Source organism: Micrasema longulum, unplaced genomic scaffold (assembly GCF_059751315.1).
Source record: "Micrasema longulum isolate JH-2025_06_02 unplaced genomic scaffold, ASM5975131v1 h1tg002475l, whole genome shotgun sequence".
Lineage (NCBI taxonomy): Eukaryota > Metazoa > Arthropoda > Insecta > Trichoptera > Brachycentridae > Micrasema > Micrasema longulum.
Window position 1 is genome coordinate 10,690 of NW_028279619.1, and position 18,892 is coordinate 29,581.

The 18,892-nt window shown below is 31.2% G+C and overlaps 1 protein-coding gene and 1 long non-coding RNA gene across 2 annotated transcripts; both read left to right on the forward strand.

Moving 5' to 3' along the window:
- The first annotated feature begins 745 nt into the window (after nt 1–745).
- Nucleotides 746–18,892, forward strand: LOC148272107 (tetraspanin-9-like). The gene is made up of 3 exons (XM_088240520.1): nt 746–808; nt 4,392–4,583; nt 18,397–18,892. The coding sequence occupies exons 1-3, from the start codon at nt 746–748 to the stop codon at nt 18,586–18,588; spliced, it is 447 nt and encodes a 148-aa protein (XP_088096646.1). The 3' UTR covers nt 18,589–18,892.
- LOC148272108 (uncharacterized) lies at nt 8,399–10,926 on the forward strand. Its single transcript, XR_015824928.1, has 2 exons — nt 8,399–9,975; nt 10,038–10,926. It is a non-coding gene; the product is annotated as an uncharacterized LOC148272108 (long non-coding RNA).

Sequence of the window (18,892 nt, forward strand, 5' to 3'; positions counted from 1 at the left end):
GTCTTACGCTTCACTGCCAGTCCGGGGATTATGAAATATTCAAGCGTAAAATCACCTTATTAAATAAATATTTCATATCTAGAATGTCGGGAGTCGAACCCGAGACCTCTTGCAAACGCGCTGACCATTACGCCACGAGGCCGACAGCCTGAATTACAGGGCACCAAAACAAGAAGTAGATTCGTGGCAGTAGATCTACCCTTTACAAAACCGTGCTAATTATGTTCTATCAAACGGAATAATTTTGGATGAATTTGATTTAATACTAATAACTCAAAAAGTTTCGATATCGTTGATTGGATGGGGCTAAAATATTTTATATTAGTGTTATCACCTGTTTTGAAAATCGGGACAACAAAACTTGATTTCTTGGAACTCGGAAAGTATCCCATAGTTGATAAATGGTTGAAAAGTGGTGTAAGTGGACCAGCAATAGGATGGGCACATTGCTGATATTCCTCCTAGAATGATGTTTTCAGTGGAGGTTTCAATTTTTATGAAAAATGGTTTTAGAAAATTAAAACTGACAAAATATTATTATCTCAATGATACAGTTAACAGGATGTTAAAAAACCTATTTTTTTCCACCTTCTTCTAATATGCGTTGCAACTTACATATATCAGGGTCCAACATATTGAAAAATCCGAGGCCCAACATTGTGAAATGTCTCCAAAAAAGCAGTTCTGCTCTGAGGTACCCTAAAGGTAATGAATATATTAATAACAGATTATTTATTTTTTCAGAATGGGTAAAAGTGGCTACACTTGTGTTCGGCATGTCTTCTGCTGGCTCAACTTAGTTATATGGGTAAGGCTCACTCAAAATACTAATCTGTGCTTGAATAAAAGTTTACGAATGGTAACAAAATAAAATTATTGCTTGTGTACAATTGCTAAACATTACAAAAATAAATAATTGAATGTTTTTAATAACCGTGAAGTTATTCATTGATGAAGATCGTATTATTTATTAGTTTGGGCTGGAAAATAGAGAAAAATGAACATAATATAGTTATTATTCTTTTATAAGAGTAATTGTAAATGTTGCCAAATCTCGAACCAAGTTTTGTGAAAGTAAAAGTTCCGAATTCAGAAATAACTTGCAAATAATTCGTTGTTAGGCTTCCAAGAATATAAGACGAATTGGACATATAATACTACCAAAACGTTTCGAAATGCTTTATTGAAACAAAGAATTTTGAAACAATAATAAATGTAATGTTTGCTCGCTTTTATTTCAGAAACAAATTACATAAGTGATTACGTTTTGACAAGATAGCAATGCTTATACCAAAAACGTCAAATTTGCGCTTCACGATATATTTTTGACCATGGTAGTAATGATTACTGCATTCAATTATTTAATTGTATTAGAAATTTAGCATTTAAAATTACACTGTGATGATATTTACGGAATTCTCTATTGGGTAGGTAGGAATAAATTGCCTTAAGGCAATATGCCCGCCCTATAAAATATATAATTGTTATTTTAAGTATTATTTAATAATATGCATGCTTCCACTTTCCATTATGTTGTATTCCCCCTCTACACAGGGCTACTGGTCTCAAAGAGTTACGGATACGTTATTAAAAAAAAAAATGTTTCTTCATATTAATAAATTTGGAAAATTACATTGCAGAGTATTTTTCTAAACGGTTATCTCATGTTCTCCACCATTTCAATATTTATTTTTGTTTCCTAAAACTAGTTCCACCTCTTTCAATTTTTTGCTTTTGTGAGAGTCCCGAAGTTTCAGATTCTTTCAGAATGTATTATATATGCATATTACTTAAGCTAAGTAAGCCTCATTTATAAATCTGATTTATTTATTTATTCGTTTATATAAACAGATAAATATGTATATCCGGATTACAGGTCCAAACTGACAAAGTGCAACATTTTGGTTTTTGAAATTTTAATCAGGTTGTGGTCAGAACAGAATCGCTATGTAAAGGGCCCTTGCGGTATTAAATTAGGTACCATAACGACGCTATATAAGAATTCCATAAAATCATTTTTTAAATGCTGCTTTTGCTGGTAGTAACATCTTTATTATAAAGAAGCAAAAAATGTTAATAACTAACGTAATCTTAACGGTTGAATACCTTGAATTAATTTGATCAGTTCGATTTTATTTTGATTTTAAAAAGTACTTCGTACTTTAACAAATAAACTGCTTTGTTCAGCCATCTGTTCAACCTTGAAATCCACAACTGTAAATTGACTGAATTCTAAAGGTTACATTGAAGATAAATAAATAAATGTATCAATCCGTTTATAAATTATGCACGTTTAATTTTACAAATTATCTCATTTTACGAATAGGTGACAAATATAGTATATGGCAGCCGCTTTTTCTCTATATATTTTATTTAGCATATTGTTATCCTTTTCTCACGAGATAGTTACGTATTAACAACTCCTCTAACACATGGTATAGGTTTGCATTTTTTACCGCATTCCAATGCGATACCCTCCAGCCACCCGCGTTTACCTCATGCCCCGCGAGATTTCTCACCCCCCTCGATTTTGGCCTTTATAAGGCGGATTCCTAGCTCCAGAAGTCAGAGTATTCAGGGTCATCCTCTTACCTTTCTGCTTACCTATCTCTTGGTACTTTTTGGTAAGGACACCCACTCAAGGCTCTCATCAGTGGTGTAGTCGCACCGGAGCGGCGCTCCGGTACTTTTTATCTGAGCGGAGAGGCGCTCCGGCTCTGGTCAGGAACAAATATTGCGTTTCAAAAAAATATCTACTTAAGTCTTTTCAAACAATTCGAAATAACAACAAACGTATTTATTGCCGATAACTGGCAAAAGTCTAAACATATGTCCCCCCCCTCCCCCCTCCCACTTCCCTCACACTTTCCTTTTTTTATTTAGGACTACACCACTGGCTCTCATCCCGTTTAGTAATATTATACTGTCAACCCTTGCTAACCTAGTTGCTTGCCTTATTTGGCACCTCCGGGTTTTTTGGTCAGACATATAATTTGATTAATCGAGATCCTAGTAATTGATCCCGAGTACCTACTCGGTGAAGTTCAAATGCTGGCTGTTAGCAGGTGGGTTTATTCCACTTATCTAAGGTGTTAGCATATATATGGATAGTTATCTAAAGTGCAGATATGAAAACACGATCAACACAAACTGTGTAACACTAATAACAAAGTTTTATTTTCATAATAATTTTTAATGAAGTGTTACGAAGTGAATGCCGATTCAATTAATAATATAATGGATATATTTTTAACTTTCCCGATACTTGCAATTTACTGAACAGTCCGCGCCGGGCGTTTATAATTAGCAAACTAATAAATGATGATGATGATGAGAGAGATATTGGAATTCAAACGTGACAAATTTTTGCCGTTTTTGAAGTTTCGCTATAATACAAATGTCAGTAAATGTATTTGTCCAAGAAACCAAATTATGATTGTTTATACTTAAAAAATAAAATTTTAATAATATTTTCAAGATGTTTTCAGCATCGAACTCATTTAAGGAGAGTAAAAATAAATTTTTATTTAATACTAGCGGACCCGACAGACGTTGTTCTGCCCGAACGTTGGCAAGAGAATTTTCATTGATAAATAGGTATTTGTTTGTGATTAAATTCCAAAACTAAAAACTGTTAATATTCAAATATTGAATTTAAGTAGGTACCTAGGTACTTGTTTATAATTGAATTCCAAAACATCAAATACATCTTTTTTCAAATATGGCATTCTTTTTGCAAACGTCAAACTCCGGTCTTCTAACCAACAAAGGGATGTACTTATGTGAGAATACGATTTTTAAAAATGAATTGAATTGAATATTTTTTAGTATTACCAAAAATCCAGTAAAAAGAAATAAATGGGTGGAAATTATAAGGAATTTAAGGAAAGAATCTGATTGAGATTCGCAAAAAACGAATGCCGTTTGTAAACATTCAAAAAAAAACTTTTTTATACACAAAAAAACAACATCTTTCCATTTTTTGTAAATGCATTATCCTCAAATGGAACCCTGGTAGATCGATGAATAAAACATTTATGCTCCTTACTTCTTTTTTTGCACATTAGATTGAAGATTTTAATATCTACGCACAACGCAAAGATCTATTTTTCTCTGAAAACCGCACGTAAATCGGTCTAGTCGTTTAGGAGGAGTTCTGTGACATCACACGTACAGAGAAATTATATATATAATCAGATATAAATCCAATTTTAGTAATGCCACTTTATGTACCTACAATAAAACTGAATAAAAATTATGCAAGTATCATATTTTAGATGAGGAAATTTGAATGCAGACGTTAAAAATATTAAAAAAAAATATATTATTAAATATTTCTCGATGAATCAATGTCAATTTAGACAAAGCTGATATAATATTATATTTTACAGATATCTGGCTGCATATTGGTAGGTGGGGGTATTTACCTGCGGGTATGCTACCCTGGGCAGAGTTCCCTGTTGCCCCACCTGGCGTGGGCGGGGGCGGATTCCCTCCTGATCGCCGTCGGCTCCGTGTGCTTCCTGGCCGCGTTCCTCGGCTGCTGCGGCTCCTGGGTGCAGTCCAGGTGCTTGCTCGTCACTGTAAGTAGCCATTATCATATAAGTGGATTAAAAGCAAAAACGGCACTGTCCATAATCACTGTTTTAGGGAAAGCTAGTAGCGAAAATATTATTCATTTTAAGTTCAATACATTTACATAAATAGTTGTTACAAAATAACACATTTACATTTAAGCAACCAGTAAACATAAACACAATAGGTATTTTATAATACATGTTTATAATGAGACCCCATTTATTTAAAATAAAACACTCAGCATTTTTTTACCACATACGAGTTAAATATGAAAACATGACTAGTTTCAGGTATTCTGAATTGTCTACCCATTATCAGGTGTAAATATAAACTTGTATTTACACCTGATGATGGGTAATTCAGAATACTCGAAACTAATAGTGTTATTATATTAAAATCGTAAGTGGTAGAAAATTACAAAGTGTTTTATTTTAAATAAATTTATAATGTTTTTCCACAAGGTAAATGCTGAAACAATAAATTATATGATGACACTCATTCAAGTAGACAATTTGAAACGATTATACTTGGACACAAGAAAGAGGAAAATTAGAAGAGGAAATAAAATAAGTTTAATGCCTAAAGCCAAAAAAAAACAGTTTTTAAAATTGTATCAAGTGCGTACTTTTTAAATCGGTTTTTGGTCCCGTGGCCAGTGTTGCGGACTCACGGATCAGAGGTCCAAGGTTCGAACCCTACTCTACCCTAACTTGATTTCAGTTTTCTGATAGTGAGTTATTTACAACTCGTTGAAAATGGCCACCGAAATGGAAGTATTTCGGTAAATTATAAGAACGCAAATATTTTTATCAAAATTTAAAACCATATATACATTACTTTAATTTGACATAAAAGGTTTTCTTTTTTAACCAAGGATATGATTTTAAATAACAATAAAAATAGTTATTTTATTATATAAATAGGCTGGTAGATTTTTACCATTCCTGTTATCGTCTTTTTTGGATGATCTCGCGTAGGTTACATATATTTCGAGGTATCGACTACCGTTGTAGGAGTTATCTACAGGCGACAAAGTGACCTGTTTCCATAAATTGTTCCAGTATGGCTAATTTTCTTACCGAGACAATTGATCCTGTAACAGTAGCCGAAACGTCGTAAATAATCCAACTTTCACAGGATCACTAAAAAAAACTTATGTTTTAAAATCACATTGAAAAACAATGAAGGAAGAAAGAAAAAACGTGTCCCATATAATCAGTACCTAGCATGAATTCTTACAATTTTCCATAAATTTATGGTATTCTGATAAAAAAAACAATGGTTTAATTTTTATATTATTTATTTTCAACGCATTAACTTTGTGGTCAAACATTGTAATTAATGTTAGTAAATATTAGTATTTCACAACTTACCGACTTTTTATGTCTACCGGTTTCGAGACGTACCCGTCTCTTCATCAGGACACTCACTACATCATCACGCAAATACTAAAATACACTTTACTTTTACCGCCAAGCTAGTAGACATAATATTTACGTAAAAATACATAAATAATATGCAGAGTTAAAGGGGATGCAAACACCATCATGTCCGAACATGCATGTTTATTTTAGTATTTGCATGTTGGTGTAGTAAGTGTTCTGACGAAGAAATGGGTACGTCTCAAAGCCGGTACACATAAAAAGTCTGTAAGTGGTTAAATACTAATATATTACTAACGTTAATTTATGTAGTTGAATTAAAATTATTTTAAAGGTCTTTCGGCGAATTGTAGATTTCCTCGTAATTTTGTTTACGATCGTTGCGTTTGTCATATTTTCAATTAATATAATTATAAAACCATCAACGTTTGATTTATAGTTTATAATAATAAGTGAAGTATACAATTATGGTGGTACACCACAATAATTTCGTCGATTCTCACTTGCCTAAGGCGTTGGCGTTGAAGTATAATTTATTAGAAAGTTAGGAAACAAACGATTTTATAAATAATTTAAATAGTTCGATTAATAAACTGTAAACAAAACATTTCCATTCTGCCTATGTTTAAACATCCGCAATCCCCCAACTCATCGCAAAACATTGTTGAATTAAGTAATTGGTAAAATCAGAAGTATAAAAATTGGCAAATGGTTTTCTGACGTTGCCTAGTAGGTGAATTGCTTAAGCCGGATAAATCTCACCCACAGGATAAAGGTTTCACATCTTTTACTTCACAAAAGTCAACAGATGGAAGAGTTGAGGAAACGTGGATGTTAAGACATAGGCAGTATGGTGAATGTTACACTGTGCGTAAAGTGGCCACTTAAACCAGCCAACGACAGGTTATAAGCCACATAAATGCCTTGACTTCCATATCCAGAGGTAGATTTTATTTATTAATTTATTGAAATTTTCGACTGACATTTCTCGGTAGAACTGCATTTTAATTATAATAATAAACATACTTTATAGTTTTATTCCACTTTTATTTATAATTATTTTGTAATTTTTTTACCAGTGACCGGGTTTCGTCGTGACCGACATCGTCAGACTGGTGGGAGACTAAACAAATTTCTATGTTATATACAAGTGCAAGCAAGGGTTGTAAATCATGATTTTATGTAATTATGTAAATTAAAGAATTTAAATTAAAATCATTTAAGTATAAGGGAATAACAATTATAAGAATATAAGTTTTGTTTGAATGTATATAATAATGGTGTAAAATATATAATTTTACAAAGTTTTATAATGAAAATATATTTGAATTACATGTATTTACATAATTATACTTACATAATTATATAAAATCATGATTTACAACCCCTGCTTGCATCTTGTATAAATTTCTAAAACCTAAACACTCTGCTGTCAAAAATATCAATCTTTGTGATTTAAATACTATTATAAATATAATCTGCTCTTTATTTTTTAATACTTCAAGTACAATGAATAAGTATTTTGGTGGAATTATTGCTAAAAGCGTTATCTTCTAGCCCACAAAAAAACAGACTGGTTAAAAGATGAGTATCAAAAATTTGTATTAAAAAACCAAATATACATAAAAAGTTCATACAAGAAAAAACTTCATTAATTTAATATAACAGTTGGTTTTTTTAATGGGGAGATAAAGCTTTCACAAAAAAATAATCAATAAAAGTACTTTATGTTGTACATATTAAAGAAAGGACAGACACAGAGGAACCTGGAAAGAAAAGAAGAATAAACAGAGGAGGTTAGGGTTCTAAGTGTATATAGTAATGTTTCAGGAGTTTCTTGAAGGTGGTCAAAGAAGGTGCATTTCTTATATGAAGAGGTAGCTCGTTCCAAAGTCTAGCACTTTGAACCGAAAATCGTATTGAAAAAAGAGACATTTTATTTATTTATTCACATTTTTTTCCATAGTATACTATAAATAAAAATAAAAATAATGTGACCTCACTGGGGTTACCTGTGCCCGAGGACACTTAACAATATACTTTTTAAAAAATATTTTTAAATTTGAGAATAAACAAAGAAAACTAACTTAATGAACATAAATAATTAACAAAATGTTTAGACAGTTTTAAACACTACGTATTTATATTTATAATTAATTTATGCACATCTATATTATTTATTTTACAAAACGCACAATAGAAAAACAAAAACATAACATAAACAATACATTTGTGGAGCAGTTGATTCAATATTGGTTTGGGCGAATGAGATAATCCATTTTATTTCTACCTAGCTCTACTTTTTAAAACATTTTCTCGTTACTAATTGTTTTAATAGATAGTGGAAGTAGGTTATAGATTTTAATTGAATAATACTCAAAATCCCTTTGTCAGAAAATGATATTAGTTTGAATTCGTTTAAGTTGTCTTTGTGTTGAGGGTCTAGTGATTATATTATTTGTATGTGATGTATTGTAAGGGTTATGTCTTTCATTCGAGTGAGAATAGTTTTTGAATCTGTGAGTATTGTTTTAGTGTATAATTGCTTTGGTGTCATAAGTTGTGATTTGTGGAATATTTCTTCAGTAGATGTCTGTATCGGGCCTGAGTATTATTTTAATTATGGATTTTAGTGCAACAAATACACTATTTAAAACTGTGTCATTCGCAAAACCCTATCTGATTATACCGTACTCCAAAATTGATTGGCACAATGCAAAAAAAAATCCAGGAGTAGAGCAATCATCTTTGACCAAAAGTCGTGTGAGTTTTAAATTTATTTTGCTGCGTCTGGGCTGAGTATCTACTAACTTTATATCAAAATGACTAACCACGAAGCTTTATAAAGTGTCTACAAAAAAACATTAATTATGTCTCTAAACATTTGAAAAGAATTACTGTATATACATTAGTATAAAAAGAAAGGCATTTTTATGTTTTTTTTATATTCAATTGGTTATAAACAGGTACCATGATAGCAAATGCCCGTAAGTGCATTTGTCGGTTAGTTTACGGTACTTTTCCTTACTTTCTCACTGTGAAAGTTTTTCGCAGCAATCTTTACTTTGTCCGTAAAAGGTCATCTATTGCATCTCAAAACATTCTAAATCCTGAAAAGTGTGCATTGTATACACGATGCCGGTAGAGCGCTGCATAATAATATTTAATATTCCTTAGTAAGTACCACAAAGAGGGATGTCTATCAGAAATTATAAAGTTAAAGATATTACTACAGAGATGGAAAACATTTTATAGAAGGGAATATGGAAGTCTAGGCATTTACAGGGATAGTGACCTGTAATTAGATGGTTTAAGGGCCACTATGCACACTGTTATATTATCATTCACCATATTTGTCTAAAAAAAATAATTAAATGAATCTTACCCGCATAAATAAAGGTTTTAGCTCTTTAACTTCACAACATCAACATATGAAAGAATTGAAGGAATATAGATGTTCAAATATGGGCAGATTGGTGAATGTTACACAGTGTGTAAAGTGGCCACTTAAACCAGCCATTAACAGGTCATAAGCCCTGTAGACGCATAGACTTCTACATTACCTTCTCTTAAATGTTCTTCATCTCTGTTGTAATATATTAATCTAAAATTATAAGTTTAAAAAAAAAATACAATAATTTGGACAAAAAAAATTAAAGTCATCTTAACATAATCATAATACCAAAGAAATAGTAAAGATCAGACTCCCATTGACAAAGAGAGCTAAGTCTCGAAGTTCCGTTTTATACAAGACGATGATAATATTCATCATTCCTTTTCCGCACCCGATGGTGCATAGGGCACTGCATTGGTACACCACTCACAGCGTATCTTGATCATTTTTTGTCACATGAAGGTAAAATGATTAGCCTTACGCTTCAGATTACCAGTCCAGGGACTAGGAAATATTCTCGTGTTAAAACATTATTTTAAATAAATAGTTCATACCAACCATGTCAGGAATCGAACCCGAGACCTCTCGCATGGTAGACAAACGCGCTGACCATTACATCACGTGGCCGATAATATTACGAACAGAAAAAAAACGTTTATGAAAAAAAAAATAAACGCATTCAGACGTATGTACCTACTAGTATATAGCAATTTGTAAATTATATACATATATTATCATGTTATTATTAGAGCACACATTGAAATAGGTTTCTGTGTGTACCATTTCAAGATTTTAATTAATAAAAAAAAAAAATTTCATGCATATTTAGTTTTGTAAAAAATAGACAAACTAGAATAAACAGACACGTTATGTTGGCAAAATTCTGACTGCTCTAAAAGTGACAAAAAATATGTCAACGGCCTTTTCTGAAGGCTTTTAATACCCAACATTCACTTTGAAGTAATTACTCAACCTTTAAATACATTATAAAGAAAAATATACTAAAATCTCCATTAGCAATACGTGAAAACGATTATTCTAGCTGAGAGGTGAAGAACGGTAACTCAATTTTAATTTACTTATGTTTTTTTTATACGACTTTTGACAATAACCAAGACGGAATACTTATTTTTTGTCTGTATTTATCTAACGAGGTATTACAAAGCCGGCTTTTTTGACATCTCAGCACACTCAGGAAGGTCGTAAAAAGGTGGAAAAATATGATAACCAAATTTATTTTTTACGGTAAAAATGTTTTTATGGCTAGATGCTACTACAGTAGACGCTTTCTTAACCGACTTTGACGGGAGCGACCCGGGGCTGGATAACGAAATAGCCGGTTAAAGAGAAGGTAGTGAGAAACACATTAAAAAAAACACCTTCACAAGGAAGAAAAAAAACACTCTTTTTTCAAAACACTAAGGAAACAGAACTTTTATTCTGTATAAGAATTACACACATTAAAAATTAACATTTTACATACTGTAAAAAATATGTACGGGAAAAAGCTATACATCACTCCAAAAGAGACATTCCTAGAAGAGGCCGGTTAAAGCGGTGGGACGGTTTTTTAAATTTTTTTTTTTTTTTTATTTGTTTATTTTTCCATACATACATTAATTTACTTAGAAATATAATTACAAAAATACACATATATAGAAAAATACATCTTAAAATTAAGCTATAACATGAATTGGAAAAAATGCCCATAAAGACTACAGCGTCTGAGCGTGGGCCATTCCTTTTTTTAATTATTAAAAAGTTTATAGCACATATATATGGTATGAAATGGCCATGAAAAAAAAGAAAAGAAAAATAAAAGAAAAGAAAAAAAAAAAAAAAAATAAATAAAATAAAACATATGCTGATATTACGAAAATATGATTTATTTGCAGTATGCATTTTTTAAAATTTTTAATGTGTCTATCTGCTTCTTTCATGCTAATCCAAGACCTTAAACCTATTTTAAACTGTTCCGGTGATTTGATGTTTTGTAGTTTTGTAGTAGAATGATCTTGGACCAACATGTAAGGAGTGCCTCTGTGCAAACTTAGTTCTGCATCCCGGAACTGACAGTACACTATCAGATCTATTACTAATACGATTTAAATTATTACTAAACAGTTCCCTACGCAAGTAAACATATTTCAGGCACTGAAATAAATTTACCTTTCTTAAACGGGTTGTTAAACGGGAATCGGGTTGTGGTCCTGTGGCTAGTGTCTCGGACTCACGGACCAAAGGTCTGTGGTTCGAATCCCACTTTACCCCAACTTGATTCCCATTTTCTAATAGTGAGTTATTTACGACTCGTTGAAAATGGCCCTCAAAATTAAATATTTGGGTAAATCATAAGAACGCAAATATTTCTTTTTTTTTTTAAAAAATAAAATAAAAAAAAAACTAAGGAGTCCACTCTCTACGCATAATTTATTACTAGGACATAATAAATGTTTTTTGTAAATTGTTTCAATTATATTTTTCTGTGCAATTTCTATCGAGCGACTATGCGCGTCCAAGACTCTTCCCCACCCTATTATACCATATGTTATCGAAGACTGGATTAAAGCGTAATATACAATTTTTAATTTTTCTTTGTTTAAGATATTTTTCAGTCTTTGGAAAACATAAAATAAATATCTGAGTTTATCTGTTAGTTAAGCTATGTGTTTTTCCCATTTTAGCCTATAATTTATGTATACACGCAAAAAATTATAGTTAAAGCGGCGCTGGTTGAGAGAGCGTCTACTGTATATAAAAAGGGCAGATTTTACAGCTAGATGCAGAGATAATGTGGCTAGATTCTGCCCTTTTAAGATGACATCACGCCCAGACTTCGAACGGGTTGGGCGTGAAATATACGAGTAGTTCTTCCCTCCAACTCTGGCCTTAAAATTAAAAAATATATTCTAAATTGTTAATTTCTTTAAAAGTTAGTTGGATTTGTTCCGAAGTTTCGGCTACCATTGCAGCAGCCGTCTTTAAGGTAAATTGTGTGTTTTGTAGAAAAAAGTATTTGTTTAAGTACTAGTAATTTGTACCGTCTCGCAGTCGGCATTAGGCACATTTCTATTCGTTTTTGTAATATGTAGGCCTGGAAATTAAATGCACAGACACAAAAATAACATAAACAAAGACGACGGGCTTAAATTAAACTTAAAGTGGATATCACCAAAAAAAATCATAATAAAAAAATAATGTTTGTACATTTTAGCCTTTGTAAATTAAAATTAAACATGAAAAAATTAAATGTTACTCATCTATCATTACTCACCTACGGAAAGACGATAATGCCTGCATGCTGTCGCTGATTTCCCCTTTGAATGAATTATTATTCAAGTTGAATAATATCAATCGCATTTGCTCCAGTAATGTTATTATACAAGTTGCGAATTCTATGTACGCATGAATATTTTGCTGCATTGATATTTACGTCAGGACAGTAAAATAGTTTGGTGTGATAGGTACGTTTAAAGGGTACATGGAAATGAATTATTCTAAGTAAATTAAGAGTCAGTAATACAATTTAAAAGCTTGAATAATAACATTACGTCAGCAATACGTCAGCAATACGTCGTCTATTATCCAAGGAGTCTATCTTAAAATGTACTCTAGCTTCATTGTAACTCTTAAATTGGAATCGGAATAATTTCTGAACGACAGAAAGGAGACATTAAAATAATTTATTTTAAACTTTTCATAATTGTGACTTTCATAGTATGGAGACCAGATTAAAGTTGCGTGTTCAAGCCGACTTCTAACAATTGGGTAATACAAAATTCAGAGTATTTATATATTTAAACAGTTAAGTGACAAAATCTAACATTCACCTTTCATCACCTGTAATATGCTTGACATGTAACACTAAGGTCCGTATTTCAAATTGATGATGAATTATAATAATGTTTCGAGTAAAGGTAAGATGGAAGCATTTTGATATGTTTAAATTACGAGCACAATATAAAGAACGGCGGTCTAGATCTTCGTATTTCCCCTAGTTACTTAATGTATTATAAAAATAAAAGACTTGTGATAAAAAAAAGACTAGTGGGAAAAATAATAGACTGGCTATTCGATCAGGAGTTTACATATTAAAAAAAATGAATATTTGCAAATATAGATATATATAAAATAGAATTTATAACTAAGTAATATTCTCATGGATGTTTATGTGTGTATATGTATGTTCACATGTATGTATGTATGTATGTATGTATGTGTATATATGTGTATATATGTGTATATATGTATGTATGGATATGTATGTGTGCATGTACGGGTATAAATATGTATGGATATGGATGAGGATGATATATAGATATAGACTTACATATAGATATAGATATAGATATGGATATAGATATAGATATGGATATAGATATAGATATGGATATGTTAATAAATAATGTTTTTAATAAAATGCTTTGTGCCTATTAAATATGTACACACTTCTGTTTAAAATTTTGGTACTCCGGTTCTGTATTTATTTATTTTTTATCTTAAAATTGCGTGATCATTCACTTATTTTTTGCTTTTTTTTACATCGTCTAAATATTTTTTTTGAAAGCATCAATTACATGTACTTTTTTTTCGCTCCCTATATCTAAGTTAGTAGTAATTATTATTATAAAACCATGTAGGACTATCATATGATTAATTGTAAAGGATCTTTACCGACAAGCCATATTCATTGGCTTGGTGAGTCCTATAAAAAAAAAAAAAAAAAATTCAAAAATGTCTTAAAATAACTAAATGTAATATTGTATGTAAATAATAAATAATAAATAAATAAAAAAATACTTTAATCTAAAAATTTGGAATATCCAGTGATCGGTTTCATCGCTTTCGCGACATCTTCGAGACTGGTATCACTCGACTCATAAAGTATCACTCGTCTTTTATTTCTATAATAAATTACAATGAACTTCCGTCAAGAATTTTTACTTACGAACTTAAATGTTTTACTATATTGTGCTTTGTTTTTATGAGAAAATAAAATAAAATAAAGAGCTTACTTTAGAGCATTCTTATCCATTTTAGGATATGCTGTAACGTTAGTAATTATCCACTCGTATTCAGTTTTCTTCTCAGCGGTTATTGCGACCTCCGTTTTTAGACCAACTTTTCACACATACATTAATTTAGTTCTCATCATGGAAACTTATTTCAATAGACTATGATTTAATTAACGAAATCCATTGCAATAGAAGATATTATTTATTCCTTTTAAAAAAAGTCCTATTGTTACACTATTAATTTTTACACGGTGGCCCTTAACTTGACGGTTTTTCGTCAGTTTTAATATTTAAAGAATTAACTTTGTGATCAAACATTAAAGAGAGTGTTAGTAAAAAGATCTTATGTATGAAGCTTATGTCAAATCTAAAATATGTTATATGCAACAACTATAGGGAACAGGAAATCAAAATGACGAATGATCGAAGCTAGAATATGACCTGCCATTTCTAACACCAACTAAAGAACTCTTTAAAAAACTAAGCAATTAATTTACTTTTTCCATTATAATCCATAAAAAACAAAAGATAAATAAAACAACTTTGTTTTTAACCACCATTTTTTATTTTTCACCGACCGGTTTCAAAGCAAACAAGCTTCTTTGTCAAGGTTTACGTAACTAATGAATTGATTCCTTTTTATTTTATTTCTATCATGTTCACTGAATACTACACGTGGACCCAATAAATCAAGTAGTTTTTTCTTACACGAGTGGTAATTTGATATCATTATTTTCAAAGTAAGACAGGAGAGGACTAAAAGAAATATTGTTTATTTGGTTATTAATTATTGTTTTCTTATTATGAATCGCTTTTTTAATTTCTAAGATTTCTAAGTTGTCTAATTTTAATATTTTATTTTCAACATGAAGTACTTTTAATCCAGTGTCTTTATTGAAGTTATGATTATTTTCTATCAGATGATTTGCGAATTCAAAATGATTATTTTTATTTAAACATCTTAAGTGTTCTTTTACTATAATATCAAAGTTTCTTTTAGTTTTCCAATGTAGGTTGAATCGCAATCATTACAATTTAATTGGTATTCCAGATTTATTATATTTATGGACTTTGTCTTTGTGATTTTTTAACAATGTTCCTATATTATTAGTTGTGTAGAAAGAAGAAGAATCCATAAAATTTATTAATAAGTTAGCCACTGATATCATTGTAGACAAAGCACCAAAACTTGAAAGAAATTGTAATAAACATCTACATAATACAATAATATCAGAACAATATCACATGCAACATTCCAAAAAGAGACAAGGACAAACGAAACTAATACATCAGGGACTGAAATTATACAATGAACTATCAGACAAAACTAAACAAAAGATTCGGACAAACTTTTCAAAAGACATAAAAAAATATTATTAACAACAACAGAGTATGAATAAAAAATTATAAATTATTTTTTGAAAAATGAATGCAATAATCCGTAAGGGTTAATAAATTAATTATCAAATAAATAAATGAAAAAATATTTGCACAAAATTACGTGCCGACCTTTCTAGACGTAACCACCTTTTTGTTAGGACACTAATTTGCATTAAGGTGCAAATAATACTATACACCTTTACCGACGAAGAGACGGGTACATGTTTCACTAAAAAAATATGTAGGTAGTAATGAGGAAGTTCAGCTCTACGGTAAATTGGATAGAAACAATGTATTCTGACGCGCGCTAAAAATCAGAGCATTAAATTGTACAGCAAAGTTTCTTGAAAATGTATGAAAAAAATATTTCAATAAAAACGAACTACTTTGAACGACGTCACTAGTTCATATGAATCAACCGATGATTAGAGACTTGTGGAAGATTTGCGGTTTACGGTAATTCAACGGACCAATCGGAAGATCCGACCGAGAAAAAGAGGAAGAGAGCTTAAGACGTCGCATGCACAGTAATTTCATAAATACAAAACTTCATAAAATAATAGGACTGAGAATACTATACATAAAACTTTTTTTTAAAATAATGTTGCCTTAGTTCAATAGTTTATTTTTTTAAATCACTGATCTTTCTTATTGGTGCTGTGTTAGGTTTATGTTTTTGAAATCGAACCCGAAACCTCTTGCTAGGTAAACGCGCTGACCGTTGCACCACGAGGTGGATTAGTCACAATCTAGCGGGCCCAAATCCCACGTTATATTTTTAATTCAAACCGAAGTGCGCCCAGCTCAAGGTATTTCTTCGAACTGAAAAATAAGTAATTATGTTGTTAGAATTATTTTCGGCCAGCTGTGTGTTATAACTCTAGTACAAAATTCTTAGGAAACAGGTGACTAGCGTTTCGAAATATTTCCAAAGTTTATTGAATTAGAGTGAAGATTTAATTATTTTGAAGTGGTTGAAGTGGGTTTTTTAAAAATAAAATGCATGTAACAGGCGCACGGAGCATGCGTAATTCAATTTAAGTGCGTTCATTTACTTCTCATGGGATTTTAAAGACTTTAGTTTGTGATTTCAATTATTTACACCAGATATTTTTCTAAGTCACAATAAACCATCCGTATATAATTAATGTTAAATTTTAAGTAATATTCCTTCTGTTTGAATTATGCCCAGTAATATTTTTAATATCTCACATAAAGAGCCAAGTTAAAATTAATAATGCATTCTTTCTGTATTTGCATATAAAAAAACCGCAAAAAATACATTATCATGCTAAACGTATTTACACAATTTTTGCGACACCGTGTGTAATATTAACATTTCCTTTTGTGAGTTTTATCAGTTTTTTGTGCATTTTAGAGAAATGAATAACTTTAAAGCATGCACATGTGTTTGGCCGTATGGAGCAGCGATTGGCACGAGTTCGTGAACAAATTTAATATAGGTTCACTTTCTCTATTCATGATAATGAGTAATTATAATTGATATGTCACTTTTCACATCGAATTTGCTGACTGTGCAGCGCAATTTCACTCACGATTATTAATCGTGTTTTGATTGGACACGCTTTGGTATAAACTAAGTTTGTTGTGCTTAGAAAATAGAACGAATTTTAAAAGTTATAAGCAATGATCTACATTATGTACGATTTAAGTAAAAGTAAAGTTTCAGTTCTTATATTACATAAAAATTAACAGTAAAACACTACCTTTACATATTCAAAACCCTTTTAAAGTCCAAGGAAATTTTGAGAGGTTTTGCTTGTAGTAAAGAAAAGGAGTTACTTGTTTTTATCAATTTTATCAACCGCAATTTTAATAAAGTTTGTCTCTACTGCTTTTACTGTCTCCTTAAATATAAGTGGCGTTTTGTATGAAAGGCTTTTGTGCCGATTTCTCAAAGGTTGTATAAATCCAAACGATACGGTAAAATAAGGGTGGATTAATATTTATTATTAACGTTCTTAAAATTTATTTAGTGGAGAGTTTAAAAGTTGAAAATCCTGCTAAAATAAATCGGGGGAAGATGAGTCGGCTAAAATATATAGTGTACTGATTAGTGCGTTTTCCTGACTTTAAATAAATAATTCTAAATAATCTTAATGACTTGATGGTCGCCAAAGAAAGATGGTTATTGTGGATATAGAATTTACTTAAAAGAAATGTGTTTTATAGCTTGGGAGGTCTGTATCTGAGTGCCGTCGGAATAATTTACCTTTGGCCTCCTGCCGATCGTCACGTTACAGGTGGCTCTCACCTACTCCCACTTCACATGGCTTGCATTGTAGCGACTAGTGACATCCTGTGACAAGCAAAAGTCACTACTTCACTACAATAATTGTAATATAAAACGTATCAATCCAACTTTTGTACGAGGTGTGTTAAAAAAATAATGGGATTTTTTTAATTTAACGGGTTTGGAGAGTTGGATTGTATTTTTAAATTTTATGTTGGCATACATAAAACAAAAAAATATCGGTGTGCCCTTCAAATGTGTATAACCTTTGTAAAGTCGGCCTTAGAGAGGGGAGTGACGCTTCTGACGTTCTCGAAACATCCAAATTATTTTCATGAACGATATTTTTCGCTGGTTTTGGCATCAGCAAATACTGATGATTATTTTGTTTAGTATTTCAGTCTCGTCGTGGTTCTCCTGTGCGGGGAGTTTATCAGCGCTTCCCTGGTCTTCGTGTTCCGGGATTCTGTTGGATTCCAGATGAAGAAGCAACTCCTCAAAGGAATTGAGAACCACTACAACACAACGGACAACAACTTGGTTCCTATCTGGGACCACATCCAAAACGAAGTAAGTTGGATGTAAATTAATGTCACCATTTATTTAACCATTAAAACGGGACATCTACTAACTTTTGGTGATAACTTGTGTATTCAAGAAAACACGAATTTATTCATAGTTTTTTTATTCTGGCTTGTATACACATCTGTAATGGTATTATGAATCTTCTCTATCCCCTAGAAAGTGGTTAATTTGGGAGTTAAATTTTTTTGCATGCGCCTAAACTTTGCTTCATTTTTGGCCACACTGATGATTAAACAAATACGAATACGTAAAACTAAATATGAAAATTTGCATTTTGACCATTTTTGTGACCTTGAGCATTACA